Genomic DNA, 20,043 nt, shown 5'->3' with positions numbered 1-20,043 from the left:
TTAAATCCGTCTTTTACGTCACTGACACAAGACAGACGCCAATTATCAGCGCAGGACAAGCGCCCGAGAAGACATCGTGAACGCTTCCTGGACATCCAGTGTAGATGTCAGTGAAACTGTTGGGAAGACAACGTTGGAGAAACGTGAACATTTTATTTGTACTGTATAATCTGCAGATTCTGACAGAAATCTGCAACTATCCTTTGAAGCACCGCTCCTCTCTAAAACAGCAATAAGGATAGTAATAGTAGTAGTATAGTAGTTATTAGGCCATATGTAAATAACAAAATAACTTTATAACTTAAAGCAAAATTGGGAAACGTAAAGTCCGAAACAAGTCTTTATATTAAGGGCCATCAGTCAAACAATACTGTTTGGTCTGGATCTAAACAGAGCGCGTTGTGTGTGACGTCTTCTTTTGCGCATGCGGGCCGCTTTGAGGGTTCACACTAGAGCGCGTTTGCTGTCACATTTTATTTGTAGTGTGAACAAGCAGACAAAAAAATCGTGAACATAGCCTATCCCTACCATTTCGCTTACTAAAGCCAATAGAGTTGGGTTTTTAATACAACAGTAACCCGTAAATTGTAGATTGTGTACTATACATGCACAAGAGTCTCTTCTAATTCTGATTTTTATTTATTTCTCATTTTTATTTATATCTCATATTCGCCAGGAAGGGTATCCCACGTGAAGCTGCGGTAACCCTTGAGACGAGAGAGCAAAACTTCCTTTGCCTTCATCGCCATCTGCTGTGAAGTTGTTGCTTCTGCCGATTGGTGATAAAAGATTGGAGCTAAATTGGTAGGCTAGAAGGGGGAGGGGGAGAGTAGCAGGCCACATTATTATGTCTCCAAAAGTTTCCAGCGTTTTCAGTGGGAGAAACGTTTTGTCACTCATCCAAGTGACTTCTTCAGTCTCAGCTGACTGCAGGTTTCCCCAAACCTTATAAACAGTACATTTGCATAATGACTGAAACCAGCCCACTGAAAGAACAATGGGCTGGGAGGTCACCTTCATCATAATTATGCAAATTCTCATGACCAGATCAACAACCACTGATCAAGGCCCACTGATCAGTGGTACAGTGGGGCATTATTATGTCCCAGTTACGCCTGTACCAGTCATGGACCAGGCATGTTTACATAAGTAGTCACCCCCGAATTCCAAATACAGTAAAACGTCTCTTGGAAAACAAAAAAATACTATACACTATATATACATTCAACGTTCTTTAATAGGCCTTTTTGAAAAATATATATCTTGAAAACTTTTTATATATGTTCAAACTTTATACCATAAAATGTTTATACAAGTTGAAACAAGTAGATTTCATTTGATTTGAAACAGAATGACACAGAATTCAGTTGTGTGTAAAAATGAACATGGACTTGATCCAGATAGAGGAAATTCCTTATTACCAAAGTGAGTCCAATAGATGGCAGCAATGCAGCACGTAAACGTAATATGAAATCTGGGCAGGGACATTTAAATAGCGCACAATATCCACACTACCCTGTAGCAAGAGAAAAGAGACCTAGACTTTGTAATGATTAATCTTATTTTAAACCCTTATAAGTCATCTACCATAAGTCACAGTTGGTTTAGTTGATTGTGCGTGACAATAGTAACTAATAGATAAAAATGGTAGTCAATTAAAAGCCAGTTGAGTCACAAGAAGCTTTCAAATATGCATTTTATTTCTTAAATATCTATTTAATTCTCTTTCCAGCTACTCTCATATGATAGTAATAACAGTTTTATTCAGGTAGCACATTTTTAAAAAGTAGTTTCTAACGTGATTTGGCAAACAAGCAAAAGCAGGAAGTGATTCAAAACTGTAAGGGCAAACCAAACTAGATAAATTAAGGGTAAGTTAAGATTTTTTTAAAGTTCAATAATGTTCAATATGAATGTAGAAAAAAGAACAGAAGCAATAAAAAAAAATCCTCAAAAAATAAGTCAAGAAATGGAAATAAAAGATATTTACAGCTGTAAGGTGACATCATCAGGTCCAAATTCCCCTACATAACATTTAAAATAATTTACATGAGCCAAATTAAAAAAAATATGGCTCTTACATTTCTTTAATTGAGCACAGATTCTACTGGTGGCTATGTTTGCTATTCAGTCCATGATTTTAGTGCAAATTCAGTGGCATTAATATGTATTAAATGGTGCAGAAATGATTCACTCTAATAATGAAACTTTGGTCATTTTAATTTGTCTAGTTGTCCAATCTTTCCTTTGTGTATATATTTAAAAGCAGTTTGTTTTCTAGAAGTCTTGAGATAAAAAAATTCACCCAGCGCTCAGAGAACTGTTCCAATGCCCTCTGAGGTCTGAGATGTTGACCTGCTGAACCTTGACCCTGACATCCTTTCCTGTCTGAGCTTTCTATGAAGAAGCAGTTTCATCTTCTTCCTGAACTTCTCTCCCACAAAGGCATAGAGGAAAGGGTTGATGCAGCTGTGCAGCAGAGCCAGGCAGTGGGTTGCAACCATGGCTGTGCTCACCGACCTCCTCATAGCGCAGTCGAACTGTACTACATCAGCCCTCAGCAGTAGGTCTACCATGATGGTTATCTGGTATGGTGTCCAGCAGAGCAGAAATGCAATCACCACGGTTATGATCACCCGCATGGCTCGGTGCTTCTGGAAACCACGAGTAAGCAGCAGCCGTGCAACAGTGATGCTGTAGCAGGAGATCATGACAATCGCAGGGACCAAAAAACCGAAAATATGAATGAACCCCCGAGTGGCGAGCCTCCATACGATGGAGTTGCCGATGTCAAAATTCACAAAGCACATCATCTTCTCGGCATCTTTCTTGTTGACATCATTAAAAAGAGCAGGAAGAGCGAGGGCACAACCGAGGGCCCACACCGCTGTGCAGAGCATTTTGCTGCACATCCTCTGGCGACTCTTGAGTGTCTCCCTGGCATGCACAATCACAAGGTAACGATCGATGCTAATACAGGCGAGGAAGATGATGCTGGTGTAGAAGTTTGCATCCATGACGAGGTTGAGGAATTTACACAGGAAGTCTCCAAAGATCCATCCTTGGATCAGTGCTACAGCAAAGAACGGGAGTGTTAGAGCCATCAGTCCGTCTGCTATGGTCAGGTGGAACAGGTACACATCTGATGGAGTCAGAGTTTGTTGGCTGGTCCTGATCACCCATCCTACCAGCATGTTTCCTGGTATAGCCAGTAAGAAGATGCCTATGAGGATTAAACATAGGGTAATAGCTGCTGTAGGTTCCATTGGTTTGTATCCACATTTTAAGGTATCTGGATCTGGAGTGAATGTTCCGGAACCATTGGTCTCATTGGTACTGGAGTCATTCAAAAAGAAATCGTCTTCAAAGACATAGACAAATGACATGGCTGTAGATGGAAAACAGAATGATATTAGTGCACTACCAACACTATACAAACACAGATTCAGTCATTAGTAAATTTACAAAAAGTGGAAAAACAGGAAGTGTATGGACATAAGTTCATTTTTTGACTTTTAAGATTGTATAATGTGTGTTTGCAAAAGTTGCCTTTCGTAGCTTTAAATCAAACTTGTGCTGAACTAAACAGCTACCACTGTGACAGTTTAAAGAATACCTTTAATAAATTATAACCTCCAGAGAAGCACCTGACCTGATCTGATTAACTCATTTTATGTTTTCAATATTATATATATTTTATTCTCTATATGTGGTATTTATTTATTATGAATTGCTTTCAGTACTCCAATTTTGTTGTACTATTGTACATAGTGTGACTGTCCAATGAAAATAAAACTTAAAGTCAAATGAGATGCAGCACAATTAGGAAACACTGATACAGTGACTGAGTAATTAGATTACAGAGAAATATCCGTTTAATATAAGCTACGATTATTGTATAGCTCCTAAGTGGAAGGCTTAAAATATGTTTCATAGCTTAAAAGTCTTTTGTCATTTTTTCTGGTATGATATTTGGTATATATGATGTAATTTTATATACAAAAAGTCCCAGTTTATCACTTTAATTCTGCCCTTTTATTAATTTTTTCATGTGTACCCATGTATAAGAAGAATGTATTAAATCAGACACTCACCTCTAAAGATGACAAAGGCTGGGCACCCAAATGAGTCTGATGTTCAAGAGCAACTCTTTAAACGTGATACAATTTGGGGATTTTGTGCAGCACTGACCCAATGTCCTGTCTCCTTCCCCCATGTGTTACAGCACACGCTTGTGTCATCACATGTTTTTGAAATGTCTTTAAATGAAGACGTTGCGACATATTCTTAGAGCACAGATGCAAATATAAAATGAATTCTCCAGTTTGTGTCACAGTGATTGCTCACGGTGACAGTTTACAGCAGCAACGACTCTCTTCAGGTAATTATTAACATCTGTGACTTTTCACATTCTTTGTACCAGAGGGGAACTGTGGTCTAAAAATATGGTGAACTGGTTAAAAAAACCACACATGAGACAGGCTGGTATTTCATGAATTTATTTGTGTTCATTTAATCACAAGGTATCAGGCATAAGTGAAGCTTACCTGTTTGGTCGTTAAGCTATATGAAAAACAGGAATAAACTGCTAACCTATAATCCCATTATAATGTAAATGTATTAATCGGTTAAATATATTAAAGAAGCTCTAATTAGCAAACTATGACACTCACCAGATTATTAAGAACACCTGTTCAACTGCTCATTAACATGGGTAAAGCAAATATCAGATCAGCCAATCAGAGGTTAGCGAATAAGTGAATTTAAGCACAGAGAAAATATCCAGTGAGCGGCAGTTCTCTGGGCGAAGACAAATTGCTTTTGTCAAAGCTCAGAAGAAAGCAGGCAGGCTGCTTTGAGGAGGGCGACTTAAACCACCACTCATTCCAAACAACGAATGCAGAAGAGCATCTCCGAACACACAACACGTCGAACCTTGAGCAGCAGAAGACCATAGCGCACCACTAACGATGGCTAACAACTCAGAATTGAGACTATAGTTTGTGTGGCCTCATCAAAATTTGGCGATTGCTTGGTCGGTCTTATTTTTTCCTGCAACATTCAGATGATCAGGTCAGCATTTGGCGTAAACAACATAAAAGCATGGATCCATCTTGACTTGTATCAATGGTTTAAGCTGCTGGTGGTGTAATAGTGTTCGCGATATTTTCTTGGCACATTTTGAGGCCCTTAGTTCCAGCTGAGGATCATTTAAATCTTGGTCTTAATTAAGTATTGCTGCTGACCATTTCCTGCTGACCATTTCCTCTTTATGACCACACTGTACACATCATCTGATGGATAACACACCACATGAAAAAGCTCAAATCATCTCAAACTGGTTTCTTGAACATGACAGCGAGTTCACTGTACTCAGACGGCCTCCACAGTCACCAGATGTCAATCCAACAAAGCACACTAGGGATGTGGTGGAACAGGAGAGTCACATCATGGACCTGCAGCCAACAAATCTGCAGCAGCTGTGTCTGTCGCAACGATATGAACCAAAATCTCTGAGGAATATTTCCAGCAGCTTGCTGAACCATGAAGAAATGAGTAGTAAGGTGTACCTAATAAAGTGGTTGGTGAGTGCATATTAAAGCAATTCAGTAGATCATAAGATTATCTGCTAAAACAACAGAATAAAAGCAGAATAATGAAATAAACATAAGATGATCCTACTAAATGTTGTTCAAAGGGTGATGATTGAGAGCAGTTTACTTCTGTCACATGAAACCTTTTTCCATTTTGTGTTTTGTTGTATGTGTCATTTACTGGTTTTGTCTCACGCTAGTTTCTTCTTCTTTTTTTCTTCTTCTCTGGATCCCAATCATCCGTCACCCAAATACAAAGTGTTACAGGAAAACTTTATTTTGAAAATTGATGGGGCTTTTTTCCATTTCCACATCACTGAAGAAAAAAAATCCCACCATGCTAATTTCCTCCATTTTTAATGCCATTGTATCTGTGAAGAAAAAGAAAAAAGACACGCATGCTCAATCAGACACTCACATTTTGTAAACTTGCTGATAATTATCAAAGAAAGATTTTTTTTCCTTTCTGTCCTTAAAAAATCTTTATGTCACACTAATACTGACTACAGGAATTCGTTGGGTAATTAGCTATAAGATGTTTCACAAATCAGTGGGTTAGGATATCAGCCGTGTCACTTTCTGGAAATGAAACACTGACATGTTATTTCAAAAGTCCTGTTTTCCTTTCACTCATTTCTCAAACTGTGGCTGTTGTTAGGTAATGGTAGTTGACAGGTGGGCTACATGTTTATGCATATGCATCGCTATTTCAGCTATTTTCACGAGAATTTCTAGGCCGAGCACTGTTATACATGTCGTGTCAAACACCAATGAGTGTGAAGAGGAAAAATGAATATCATACATCTAATGATAGGGGACCAAAGTGCCTCCATGACAGCCCGTCATGCTCACGTATGTATAAAAAACATGTGTCCTCTACCTCTTCTTCGCCTCCATGAATCATTTCAGTTAGGCTTTCAGAGGGAAAGTACACAATAATCAGCCGGTAGGCTTTATCTGTTTGAGAACATAAGCTCAACCTCACTAAATTACATTATTGTCACGATGCCAGCCACCATCCGGAAGCACAACTGTCCCCTAACTAGAATGGCCTGTTTTTAATTTAATGTTAGTTTGGCAAACAAAGTTTGGGTCAACAGTGTGTGTGTGTGTGTGTGTGTGTGTGTGTGTGTGTGTGTGTGTGTGTGTGTGTGTGTGTGTGTGTGTGTGTGTGTGTCACACCTGGAGTTCAACTGATCAAGTGTTTGCAGTGTTACAGTTAAATGACTACAAAGACATCAGGGTAAAAAGAGATGCTTTTGTAGTTTAGTTTCAGTTTAGATTCTTCTGCTTTCTTTAGCTCGTGATCAAAAAAATACATTCAGTAAAAATTAACTGAATTCCTCTGCTAAAAACACATATTTCATGTATCTATAATATTATACTTACAGACAGTCAAACACAGTAACAATGATATTTGAAAATGTCCAACTAGACTTGAGTGAGCCCTGTCAGTTTGTATTTAGCATGTTTGTTTTGCCAACTGCTCGCACCTGTACAGGTCAAACTTTGCAATTTGCATTGCTTTTCATAAAAGACGTAAACATCAGTGTGAAACTTGGCACAGAGCTCTGGCTTCTTGGGAACTCAGGTTCCCAGGAAGACTTCGCTGTTTTTGTCAAATGCCTGACTGACACCTCTGTTCTTTTTTGTCTTTTTCCAGCGAAGACAGATTTTCTTTTCAGCAGACTGCCATCAACATTCCTTCAAGTGCTAATGCCGGCAGCTACAAACAATAGATTTAAGTACCTCTCATTAATGAGTTTCTTTCTAAATTAGTACAGGGGAAAATTTAGAATGTAAAATGTGAATGTCTGGATTGGGAGGGGGTTATAGTGAGAGTGTGTTGATATGTTTTATGTTTTTTATACTTCCCTGTTGCAGATTGCTTTCACTTTGAATCATTGGTTTGTTTTCACCTTCCTGACAGGCAGTTTTGTTCTGCATTATAATTTTTTTATTTATTTTTTATGCTCTTTATGATATTATCATTATCATATCAAAAACTAAGATGATTGATTGAAAACTGAAAAAGAAATGTTCATGAATCTCAAAAATACCATAAGAGTATAAGAGTGCGAGCTGCACTTTATTTTATATTGTGTATGTTGTATATTGTATGTTTAATTGATTGTGCTGTTTGTAATGCTGAATTAGTGTGATATTATATGCTCCTTTATTTAATGAGTCCAGCTAAAAAAAAATTTATTTATTCCTTTTTATTTAAAAAAAAACTTTATAGTTTTATGATGTTTTAATTACAGGGTGATGACATCGGCTTGTTATGGCATTGTGACATTGTAGTAAAAGACGCGTCGTAGTGACGTTGTAGCGACGTTGTAGCGATGTATTAAAATTAAAAAGTGTGCTGTAGAGCTCTCTCTATGCCCTTTCCTGTGATGAATTAATCAACATGGTTTATTGAACAAATTTTTCAAGGTCAACTTTGACCTTTGGGCGCTAAGAATGAAGGTCAAGGTTAAATTTAGTAAATTGTTGTGATGTTTGAAGATTATCCATAAAATATTTTGCATAAAAGTTTAAAGTTTGAGTGAACTTTTTTTTTTTTTTTTACCAACTTTTACATTTGGTGTGACCTTGAACTTGATTTTGAAATTGACTCAATTTTCACCAAAATTAAATTAGCTTCTGCTGTTATAGGTATCTGTCACCACACAAAATGTGAAAATAATATTTTTGAAAACTGTGGACACTAAACTGCAAACAAACAGACAAACAAACAAGCAAACAAATGGAACCAACTGCATTCCCCTGTCTTCAGGGGGATATAACAATATATAACAATATAACTGCAACCATCTTCTGTCCCTTGCTTACTCATTTTCTAGTATCTTAAAAAAAATGAAAGTGTGCAGCAGTTCATGCAATTAATTCATTGTTTTTTTTAAAAAGAAATGAAGAAAAACGAGGCCCACGTGGAGTTAATTTGTGTATGGTTTGTGAGGAGCCGTTTGTGTCTGTTTCCCAAGTTCTGCCTTAACTAACTTTACCTAATGCCAAAAACAGCCAATCAACCAAACAAGCAAAGTTATACTTTTTTTAAAACATAAAAACAGATATTTATTTGTTAAAACGTCTTTTTCCCCCTCTAAGATGGTTTCTGTCGTGCATGTTAATGGAAAAATAGTCCTTAACTTCAGATAAGGTATGAATTTCCTTCTATTTTTAGGAGCCGTCCATTCTCTATTCATACCTGATTTACAACTGTAGCCCACACTGAAAAAAAATTGGAGTGACATTTACTTAAAAAAAGCTAGGCAACTTTTTCCACACAGGAAGTGCTTGTAATCTTTACTCGGGCTATTTCTAAGTAATATTTACTTACTAGAACCATCTATTTTTTATGTGAAATACACAAGTAAATTGCACTGGCAATACTCATCTATAGATTGTAACTTTTACTCAGAATACCATTGCATCCAATTACAAAACCCAAGTGAACATTGCTGATATTTCTTTGTGTTTCTTACTCATCTTTTCTTTGTTATATTCTATGTAATTATTAAGTAATATTTATTATGAATGTACTAGTTAATATTAATCGAAATGAATAAATATTTTTATTATTCTATTAAATAATAAATCAATATTTTCCAAAACAAATATTTGCAGCTTAAGGGACACTTTTATTTCACAGTTGAAATGGCATAGATATATTTAAAATATCTACATAACATTATAACCACAAAAAACATGGCCATAGAACTTCTTGCTCGCAAATTTCAAAACAGAGCATATACACATGTACAAAAAAAACCATGCTATTCAAAAACTCAGTGTGCACTGTCCCCTTTCTTCTAATCAACTTTCAGAACACATACATCAACTCTGTCCATTAACAGTTGCAATCACTACCTTTGCAGACATTCTCAGAACGTTCAGGACAGAAAGAACTTGTATAAAACTGAGCAACACTTGAAATTACTGTCAGAAAACAGACAAAATGCAAACAAATTAATTGTGCTGGACAAAAGCACAAATAACACTGGAACACTCACGCTAAAAGTTTCTTGTGGAGAGACTGGACCTTTGGTGACATTTTAAGGATGTCAAGCTCAAGAAACAGCTTCTGAAATACCTCAAACGTATATTTCAGTTTCAGTGGGTAACTTAAGTTGACAGCATAGATGACACCCATGAGCAGGAGGCAAGCGTTTGTCACACTTCCGCAGTCCTCCAGAATTTCTGTCCCCTCAATGATGACCGACACGTTCACAGGATCTTGGTTTTCCTGTGCCACACTGGGATGGATTACGATGATCTTCATCATGTGATTACTGCAGTCCTCTTTCAATGCTTCTTGGCTGACGTCCTGTGAAAACAAACAAACCACAATTAGAAATAGCTAGAATAGATTCCAAGTAAAAGAAAAGGCTAAGAGAAAAAAAATGTAAAAATAAAAAAGAGGTATACTCAATTTAGTAAACTCAAATCAAACAATATTCATATGGCACTTTTCATACGTAAAGTTACAGAACGTGCTTCACAGAGGCTGACCCTGAGACAAAGAAAAACACTTTTGGGGGCCATCCAGCCTGCAGCTGTCCATGGGACGGCACGCGTGTTGGTAGACCAGAACCATTAAATCATTAAAATAGGTTATAAAGGTATAATCAAATTAAATACTCTTTTGCTCATAAAATAAAGTTAATAAGTGATCGTTAAATAGTCAGAAAAAAAATCAGACAAAAGGCAAGTTAAAGTTTAAGGCAGAGAAGATAAAGATTAAATATGATTTAAAAAATAAAGGGTAAGAGCATAAAGATTTAAGAAATTAGTTAAAAGCCTGATTAAAAATATTAATTTTGAGTCTTTTTTAAAAAACATCACGATCGTAGAGAATCTTTGACCTTCAATATATCATCACAAGTGAAGACCAGATTATAAGGTTAGACAATAATTTTAATACAGTCATTATGATCATCAGATACCTGATGGTCTTTGATCAGCTCCTCTCCACTCTCTCCAAGATACTCAACTAAGCAACGAATGATAATGTCCCTTCTGCCATCGACATGATGCTATTAAGCACAAATAGAAAATTTATTGCAGAAAATACACAACATAACATATGTAACATACATACATAACAGCACATACAGATGTAAACAGAAAGTTACCCATGGAGAATGTAAGCCTGCAGCTACATTCTAACGTTGTGAAGTGTGCAACTTAACATGAATTTCTCAACGATGTGTGTTAAGACAAGAGTCCAGTGCATGTCATAATCTGTGGGTCCAGAAACTGTCTCTGCCCAGTGAGGAAAGTTTTCTGCCTCATCACTGGACATGCAAATGAATTTTTCGCAACGTATCAGTACCTCCTATCACAATATTAGCCAGTCAAGGACAGGAATTCCCACACACAAGACTAATATTTTGGGAAATAATTGTATTGGAGTCTATGGGCAGCAGGAAGGGATCTCGCTGCACTCAGAGGGTCACTTTGAAAATTCTGTAAATTTCTCTGCTTTTGAGTGAATATTAAGGGAGAGATGACAGGTTTGTATACACTTGTAGAGACAATCATGTGCATAAATTGTTAACTGTGGCCACAGTGTCAGGATCAGGAGAACAGTTTCAGCCAACACAGACACTGATCAGATTAAAGGACAAGTTCAGTATTTTACACTTAAAGCCCTGTTTTCAGTTTATGATGAAATCGAACGATTTTGATTGAAATTTGGACACATGCTGCTGGCCCGAGCTTTTTTGGTTTCTGTAGTAGCACACCCCCACCTCCACAATGGCTGCATAGGTGCACTGGAACAATCCTTCCTAAAACGCATAAAACTGTCGTTTACAAAGACGTGAAACTCACCGAGTGGTCAGGAGTGTTATGTTCACACAAAAATTGCTGCAAAAGATACTTTCCAACTGGTTTTTATTGTAGTTTTTGTCCAACTCCATTGACTTGTATTAGATGTGCTGTGATGTACGGTATTAGTCCGCCGCTTTTCTATTCTATTATTCAAGATCTCGGTGGAAGAATGTACAGGTGTGAGGCGTTTAAAAAAAAATAGGTCCACAGTTTTACAACAAATGGTAAAACACCTGTTGGAAAGCATTTTTGCAGCAATTTGTGTGTGAACATATCAGTGAACACCCCTGACCACTCGGTGAGTTTCACGTCTTTGTATGAAGCCATTGTGGAGGTGGGGGTGTGCTACCACAGAAACCAAAAAAGCTCGGGCCAGCAGCATGTGTCCAAATTTCAATCAAAATCGTTCAATTTCATCATAAACAATCTGAAAACAAAGCTTTAAGTGTAAAATAACAAACTTGTCCTTTAAATAAGAGTGATACATTCTCAGTGTATGACCTCATCTTTTCCATTAGATTATGTAATTAAAATAATTTAAAATTTTACCTTATTCAGTGAGTCCAACATTGGTTTTATTTTGGTCCCTGCAGTCCCGCCCTTCCTTCGAAACATCTCCAGGAGTTTGGTGGTGTACCCGTCCAATCTGGACAAAAACGTTCGCTCCAGATGAATTGTGGTTATTCGCTTAAACTCCTCTTTGATCTGAAATGAGAGATAAAAACACAAAATCATGTCAAAGATGACTCATGAGATATCACATACACTTAGTTGCTGCATGAACAAGAACTGGATTTACCTGATTTTCACAGAACAGAGAAGGCCACCTCTCTAAGAGGTCTTGGATTGCGGGGCAATCCTTGACAACCTCTTTTCTTCTCATAGCGAAAGACTTCTCCATTTTCTCATTAATTGCCCTCTCATTGTTCTTCTTCTTCATTTCCTTCAGCAAATCTAGTCTCTCCATCTCTAAGGTTTCCTCAGTCTCACCGAATGGCAGTGGTGGCAGATAGTTGACTTCAGCTTTTTTTGCCCTTTTAAAGCCTTTAAGTGAACCCTCTTCACTGGAGCATCGTCTCTTCAGTGTGTTCACCTCAAGCTCTGGAATGGCTAATTGCCGACCTCTTAACTTTGCCCTGTAGTTGCCCATTTTATACTTTATCCTCTGTTGCCAACCATATAGGCCATTAAAAGACCCTGGCTCTTTGAGGCATGGGTATTTTGCTACCAAGGCTTCAGCAACAGCTAAAATCTGGACGCCAGTTGGATATGCTGTGAAGCCAAATATAGTCTCTGCAAGCTTCTCGAGAATGCTACTAGTTACGCTTGGGTTGTTCAAAAGTGTGCCATCATTTTCATAAGCTTGCTTTCCTGCTTCCAGTGCAAGGTCTATATCATAAGAGAAGTCTGGTATTTCAAACTTAAATGGCCATGGCTTAGACCTGTAGGATGGTCCACTCTCATCTGGGGAGGACAACAGGATTGTGTCGCATACAGATGAGGAGGAGCTTGCTTCTGTAGATAGTGGAACTGGAGATTCGACTTCTGACATGTCCACAGTAGTGAGACTCAAGATTACTGGTTCAGTTTTTACTACTTTGAGGTTAGCTTTATCTTGTACTTCCTCAATCGAGGTCAAAGTGAAGAACTGACCGTCGAAATCCATGTCCTGGTACATAACAGTGAATGGTCCTGTAATATCAAATGTCTCTCGAAGAACATCATTGAGGTCCTGAAGTGTGCTTGGGATTCCTGCAGGTAAAAGTAGTTTGTGGACATCATCCTCCCCAAAAATTATCCGCAGTTTCGCTGAGGGTGCCATATCAACAGGAAGAAGCTGCAACAACAGAGAAGAGAACTACATAGACATTTATTCACAAGCTTCTCTCCTCACATTTCAAAAGGATAGGCAAATGTGGTGCTTTAAAGTTGTCAGGCGTCTTCCTGCAAGGGTGTATGAAGCCAAAGGATAAAAATCTTTAAGCTCTCTTTGCTCAAGTAACTGCACACTCCCTGTGTTCTCCAGCTCATAACTCCTCAGGTGTTCATTGTACCATGTATTTTGTTGTCTCACGAAAAAAGTCAGTTTGTTACAAATCACCATTATCTGTAACACTTCAGAAAAGTCAGGCAGTCCTGCAGTGGAACCACAACACAACAACATTCCCACTGCATAGTTGGTGCCTAAACTGCACACATTATTGGCAACATACACAGATGTAACAGCAGGGAATCTGCATTTCACCAGGTCTTTTAGATCATCCTTAAGCACATCTAAAGAAACCTCTGTTGTTTTTGTGACTGCAAGTGATGATTTGACAGAATGTGATTGATGATATGCAACCATGAGCTGGTGCTTATTTGCAAGGGACAGCAAAATATTCCTGAAACAACCAGTGTGTCTGACCACTTTCTTGAAAAAGCTGTGTTTGGCCTCAAATCTCATTGTCCAGAGGGCAGCTAGGGGGCCAAATTCCCGAATGAGCTGAGGATAGTGCTCAAGGAAATGGTGCTTGGGAATGAGCTTATGTTGGGGGAAAACATCAAGGAATCTGCTTCGGTGTTCTGAAATGATGCTGTCAAGATAGCAAATGCTTTCTTCAGTATGGGCTCGAGACATGACAAGGTCCACAATGTCTTTCAGTGTCATCAGCATCTGCCATACAGGCTCTTGTTGGGGTACTTTTAAACCTATAATCAGAGGCAAAAGACGTAATAAGCACCAATTTTCATGTGCGTTGCCCCCTACTGATTTTCGAGTCGAAAAGTTAGCAGGAATGAGATGAGGGCGATTTGTTTTATCACTCCACTTGTATGGGAAATTGGAAATGGCATCATTCAGTTCTATGAGAGAAAAATATTTTTTCTTGATCAAGTTATCAAATGCCAAAGCCAGTTGCACTGGAACAATGCCCTCCAGCAGATCATGTAAAACATCTGGAGGGTAACCAGATGTAACATGAAAATGCTCAAGTTTTTCTGACAATGCACACTGTTTTTTTACACCATAACAATGAGGGTGATCTGGACTAGACACAGCTGTCTGTACATGCAGTGTATGTTGATCTTTGGTTCTTTGATGAAAAGACCCAGATCTCACTTCATTGGACTGAAACTTGGATCGCTCCCCAACACAAAACCGGCAGATGTATGACCCTGCAAAGCTTTCGACAAATCCTGCCACAGAGTGCGCCCCCAAATTATCTGCCACCACACTGACCACAGTCCCTTTAATGGCTTTCCCTAATGCTGGAACAAAAAGACCATCTTTCTCCAAGCTTTGGATATCTGTTAACAGTGGCTCTAAAACTCGCTGGAATCCAAACTGCTTGGTGTCTTCAGCCTTACACAGAATTGCAAGGTAGATTGATGTCAATGTGGAACGTAACTGCACCGGAATGTTTCCCAACACCCAATAGACAGCTGTGACTTTGTGCTTTTTTCGAGATGTCCCAAGAGGATTACATACCTCAAAGTCATCAACGTACAGGATGAGACTCACTCTGTTCTCCTCTACAGAGAAAAACTTGTTGTTTTGATAGTGAGATCCATCACGAAATGTCTGGTACTTAAAGTCATTTTCAGTTTTTTTTTCAACTTCAAATGTGTTTTCTTGAAAAGACTTACTTAGGACCTGCACCAAGGAGGGCAATATTGGGACATACTGAAAGGTTTTGCCCTTTTTTTTATCAAGTATGTGTTCTTCTGGTTCAACAACTGAAAAATGCTTCTTCATAAATTCTCTTCTCTTGTAATAAGTTGTGAAAGGGCCACCTGTCCCCAAGGCAGTACTTATAGGGTGTGTCTCACAAAGATTTTTCACTAAATCTGAGATAATGGCTGGATCCAGATCACAATTATGGCTTTTCAAGGTGGATACCACCACATCTCTTAAAAGTGGACCAGATGCAGAGGTGGATATAAACTGAAGCTCATCTACTATTTCATCAATGCATTTGTTTGGGACATTGAACATGCTTTCTAACTTTAAAAATAGATGGCCAAATTTCTCTTTTATATCTTGAGACAACTCCTGTGGTTCCCCATCCCAAAGCTCTAAGCTCTCTTCCTCACCGGTCTCATCCTGAGCAAACATGGGTTCATTAGGTTTGCTTTTTAATACTTCAGTTTTAAAATCCTCAAGGGTGTGTGACTGGTGTTTTCTGTGTCTATGAGTAGCAAAGGTGGAATAAATATTTGTACTGAAGTTGCAGTTTTTGAAGACACATGCAACTACTTCAAACTTCCTTAAGTGGTTGTTAAGATGCTCAAAATACTGCTTCTCTGAATTAAAAAAAACAGAGCAGCAAAGTAGACAAGTAAATGAAAGAGGTCCACTTTGTGTGACCATCTTCACATGGTGTCGAGACAAATGGGTCTTCAGGGCATTGAATGTTTTAAACGAGCAAGGGCAATCAGTGTGAAGACATGGGACTGACTGGCTGCGACCACCATTTCCATGCTTCAGTCTGTAGTGTTTTAACAATCCCAACCTCTTCTCTGACTCAAAGCTACATATCTTACACATCCATCTCATGTTGTGGCACCTTAAACAGACAAATTAATCATCTCAAAATTAAACCAAACTGCCACACAAAGAAATTATGTGACAAGTTAAACCTAATCGTTACTAATTTGATCTTACCTTGTGGAGTTCAAATTAGCAGTCAGAAGGTCCTATGTTCTGTTAAAAAAAAAAAAAAAAAAAAAAGGTTAGCTATATGCTTTTCAACTAATTTCTACTAACTCAAGGATGCACACTGATATTATTATTATTATTTTTATTTATTTATGTTTTTACATATGTCAGCTCGGTGTCAAATTTAAAACAGGTCAATATGAAGACTTGAGTGAAATCGAGTGCGTACATCGTTTTTTGGTTTTTTTTTGTTTGTTTTTTTTCAAAATACACCTCATGGCAGCGGTGCAGCAATTATTTTAAACTGGACTGTGGTCGTTTTATTCACAAAGACGTTAGTTAAGGCAGCAGGCGTGTGTTGTTTAGGTGGCCATCTAAGCTGTAAAGTGCTGTGGGAAATTCTGGACATACCTCCTGCCAGGAAAGTTAGTCAGCAAGTCTAGCAGGAAAATACACTATTTGCTAGCGCAGCTGCTTTCAGTGCGGAGAAACTGACTTAAGTAGGTGAGCCAACAGGAACGTACAAAGTTTGTTCCGCTTAAAACTTACATTCATGGTTCCACTTCTTCCCGTTTCCGTCAAGTCTACCAACCGTCGAAATGTGGACCACCATGGTATGTCTGAAGAAAGACCGCTCAAATGTTGGGAGGGGCTTTGACGTCATGCTCCGAATGCAGAGAAGGTGGCCATATTCACTGATGTCACTCCATTACATTTTACTTGGAAATATCAACTAATTAAGCCAATGAATTGGTTTAGTGAATATTACTTGGATCGAATGATTCAATTTACATACAAAACTGAGGACACATAATTACAAACAATCCTCAAGTAATGCACTACAAGAAAAACTGCTATTTTAAAGTAATAGCACTGAATTTGTATTTTTTTGTAAAATTTATATAGATAATTGAAATAATAATTACAGGGCCAAAAAATCATTTTTTTCAGTGCACGAATGCGGTTTCAGTTTTACTGTCTTTGAGGTATCAGTGTGGAATTTTGTTTACCGTGTCAGAAGCATTTTTACAAGTCGATAAGTGATATATTGAGCTTTGTGCAAGACCATGTGAAAAAAACAGCCTGATTCCAGCATGCAAAACAACTGAAGGGGGCGTGTCTCATCTGTGTGATTCAGAGACAGTTTCTTCCTATAGTACAGTAACCTCCAACACAGACAAAACAATTTAAATTCCATTCACCTCTATGTGCATATATGTGTTAACCCTACAGATGGTTATCTTACAGCCACAACAGCAGGTTTTTGCTTTTGCGTATTTGTTTTTGTGTGAAAATGTCTGTACAAACCAGGGAAATTGGTGGTATTTGAGACAACAAAACACCACATATAAACACCATATATTTGAAACACCACAATGACAACAGATTGTTCTTCCTCTTTTTTTAAATTCAGTGACTATTTCTTCTTTTTAAGTATTGCAGTTTCTTTCATAGACAAAGCAAATTCACTTCTGTTCATCTCTTTTTGTGTACGCGGGTATCCTCTGAAGTCGCGTATGTCCTGTGTTTTCATATGGGGGACCTTACAGTGACTTTCTTTGCACTTTGTACTCAGTAAACTCTTTCATACTTTGTGTTATCCTTAAATGAGGACATCTTTTTAAATACAAATTTTTATACTTACTTTTTAAAAAATACATACTTGAAAAAAATTCCAGCTAATCTCAAATAGGAGATTTTAAAACTGAGCTAATGTGTCAGGAAGTTAAACCCTTTAAATTGACTTCGACTCAATTCAGCAAAGTCTGTTTTTTAATAATTGATGAATAGACGCAGTTTTCCTATGTGGAAAAAGTAAGTAATCTGAAGGTACTATTGCAACCTTTATCTGAAACATGTTCTTCTTAGGTGTTAACTGTTCACCAATCTCTAAAATTCCCTCCATGAAGTTTTGTGAAATATTACTTTAGATGTCATGAGGTTTTCTTGCATGCACAGCTCGTTTTATATCTTTATATCCGTCCACTCAATGTCAAAGAGACTCAAATAACTTTTTTTTCCTTGACAAGGCCACGTCACCGTCTTCAGTTCTACTTAATCACAACATGCCATGGGTTGCTAGGGTCCTTCTCCATAATACTGCAGAGTGGTTATCTTTACAGCTTTGAATTTGCCATTGTTGTGGACTACATTCTCACCCCCATGCTTCACAGCTGACACGAGTTTCTTCAGGAAAGCTGCCTGGGGTTTGTGCCAAATATTTCTACAGTTACTGTGGTCGGGCAAACCGCTCTTATCTCTGCATGCCTGACTTTTTTTTACCTTTATCATTTTTAGAAAAGTAACTAGTACTCTTCCCCCTGTCGATACGTTTCAGTAAAAGATATAGTTTCAATAATTTAGATTTTTTTTTCATTGCTGGCCAGACTCAGAGGTGTCAATAACCATGACACCACACACGTGAACAGCAAAGAAACCATCACACCTCAGATGTCTGATTTCTAAAACCCCTAATTCTAATGTTATGGATTTTAAAGCGTGATAACTTCCCTTTTCCATGTAAATTACCTGTTTTTCATGTAATCAAATCACCCAAGCTTTTCTATTTTCAGTATCATTAGTTTAAGAATATAATACTGAAAAACTATTTAACAGACACTGTTTTCAAAATGATTTTGCCTTTTCAAACATGTAATATAATTTCTTGTCTAACTATAACTTGGATCACTGCTTGATTTATGTGTCTGTCACATAATGATGATGCACAAGTTTGCCCCAAGGTGGGACTGCTCATTCCGCAAAGAGAAAGCGAATTGCGTAAAAAATGAGGAATCAGATGGGTGCCAATGCAAATTCTGCAGCGCCTTGTTTCCTCAGTGACACATTGAAAATAACACCTGGCACGCTCACTATTTTTTTAATCTCAGTTTAATCCTATCAGTTTCTGTTCAGGAGAACTTGCGCAGCCAAACAAGTTATTCAGAAAGTCACAAGAGCAACATGCATGGTCACAGAAAGGTTTGTCTCCACAATGTTATGCACTTTTATAATAAACTGGCAATATTCTATTATAATATAAAACCTTATAGAAAACACAAGAAACTTAACTGAAGTTTTATATGTAAAATAAATCATATGAGCAACAATAAAATATAAAGAAATGACAATGAAAATTTAAAAGTGAAGGTAGGTTTTTTGTTTTGTTTGTTTTTACATTGGCCTTTTTTTCTTCAATAATTTGTGTACTTATGTAAAGGTTTAACTATAGGTAACTATTACATATATGCTTTTATTTTATTTATTAGCACATATTTAAAGCCTAAGTTATGACTGATTAGTTCTCTTCAGTAACTTTACTATTTTTTAAGTTACAGGTGTTTAATCATCTTAAAATGCATTAACACTGTATAAAAAATGTAAAAAGATGTGAACATAAATAGGTAAATGGTTAGAAAATACAGGATTTTTACAGATTCATCAATCTGTAAAAACAAAATATGGTTTAAATAAGTTTTACTGTAAAATCATGCATTTCATTGCATTTTTATGGATTTTCTCATCAATGTAGTAATATCCAGTCTCAACATCTTTCCTGTTTCATTGTAAAATATCTCCCAAATTATGGTTTGTCTTATGAAATGTATAATAGTGTAAAACCCACTGACAATAACTCCATAAGACATATCTCACTATTTGATGAATGATTTGTCTGGTAATTAAGTGGCTCCGTGATTAATACAAGTTCAGTAATAATATATGTAAATTAACACATTAAGCCCCGGCTCAAGACCAGGAGGGGACTCCACTCATTTGTGGAAAAGCTCTAAAATTCCTGTGGAGATTGTGTCAGGAGGGAGATCCGGGATAAAAATCTGTGCCAAATCAAAAATGCTGCGCTGTCTACAGTGTTTGTAGAGCGCTTGCAAATAAGGGGGGAGATAAAAGGGAACCCAATATAAACTTAAATTTGGTAATAAAAACCTGAATACTGTATAATTATATGCTTAG

The 20,043-nt window shown here is 37.4% G+C and overlaps 2 protein-coding genes across 3 annotated transcripts; both read right to left on the bottom strand.

Annotated features, from left to right (window-relative positions):
• Nucleotides 1-2,210: 2,210 nt before the first annotated feature.
• LOC134620777 (C-X-C chemokine receptor type 2-like) lies at nt 2,211-4,111 on the bottom strand. The gene is made up of 2 exons (XM_063467071.1): nt 4,095-4,111; nt 2,211-3,388 (listed from the first exon to the last, which is right to left on the bottom strand). Exon 2 carries the CDS (start codon nt 3,384-3,386, stop codon nt 2,313-2,315), a length of 1,074 nt encoding a protein of 357 aa, XP_063323141.1. The 5' UTR covers nt 3,387-3,388; nt 4,095-4,111; the 3' UTR covers nt 2,211-2,312.
• Nucleotides 4,112-9,316: 5,205 nt separating this feature from the next.
• LOC134620767 (uncharacterized) lies at nt 9,317-16,699 on the bottom strand. 2 transcript variants are annotated; one of them, XM_063467054.1, is made up of 6 exons: nt 16,624-16,699; nt 16,081-16,119; nt 12,235-13,272; nt 11,985-12,140; nt 10,547-10,636; nt 9,317-9,927 (listed from the first exon to the last, which is right to left on the bottom strand). In XM_063467054.1, the coding sequence occupies exons 3-6, from the start codon at nt 13,255-13,257 to the stop codon at nt 9,610-9,612; spliced, it is 1,587 nt and encodes a 528-aa protein (XP_063323124.1). In that variant the 5' UTR covers nt 13,258-13,272; nt 16,081-16,119; nt 16,624-16,699; the 3' UTR covers nt 9,317-9,609. The 2 variants fall into 2 exon arrangements, with proteins under 2 accessions (XP_063323124.1, XP_065325814.1); XM_065469742.1 differs by lacking the exons at nt 16,081-16,119; nt 16,624-16,699 and having other exon boundaries at nt 12,235-13,716.
• Nucleotides 16,700-20,043: the final 3,344 nt, after the last annotated feature.

This window comes from Pelmatolapia mariae, linkage group LG23, assembly GCF_036321145.2.
Source record: "Pelmatolapia mariae isolate MD_Pm_ZW linkage group LG23, Pm_UMD_F_2, whole genome shotgun sequence".
In the NCBI taxonomy this organism is placed as follows: Eukaryota; Metazoa; Chordata; class Actinopteri; order Cichliformes; family Cichlidae; genus Pelmatolapia; species Pelmatolapia mariae.
The sequence above is the reverse complement of the archived record's forward strand: the minus strand, read 5'-3'. Positions and strand labels throughout refer to the sequence as shown.

Excerpts from the sequence above, each read along its gene's own strand:
- LOC134620777 (XM_063467071.1), bottom strand. The coding sequence starts at position 3,386 with ATGTCATTTGTCTATGTCTTTGAAGACGATTTCTTTTTGAATGACTCC.
- LOC134620767 (XM_063467054.1), bottom strand. The coding sequence starts at position 13,257 with ATGGCACCCTCAGCGAAACTGCGGATAATTTTTGGGGAGGATGATGTC. Across the intron at positions 12,141-12,234 it reads CTCTGTTCTGTGAAAATCAG|ATCAAAGAGGAGTTTAAGCG; the intron begins GTAAATCCAGTT and ends CTCTCATTTCAG. Across the intron at positions 9,928-10,546 it reads AGCTGATCAAAGACCATCAG|GACGTCAGCCAAGAAGCATT; the intron begins GTATCTGATGAT and ends TTGTTTTCACAG.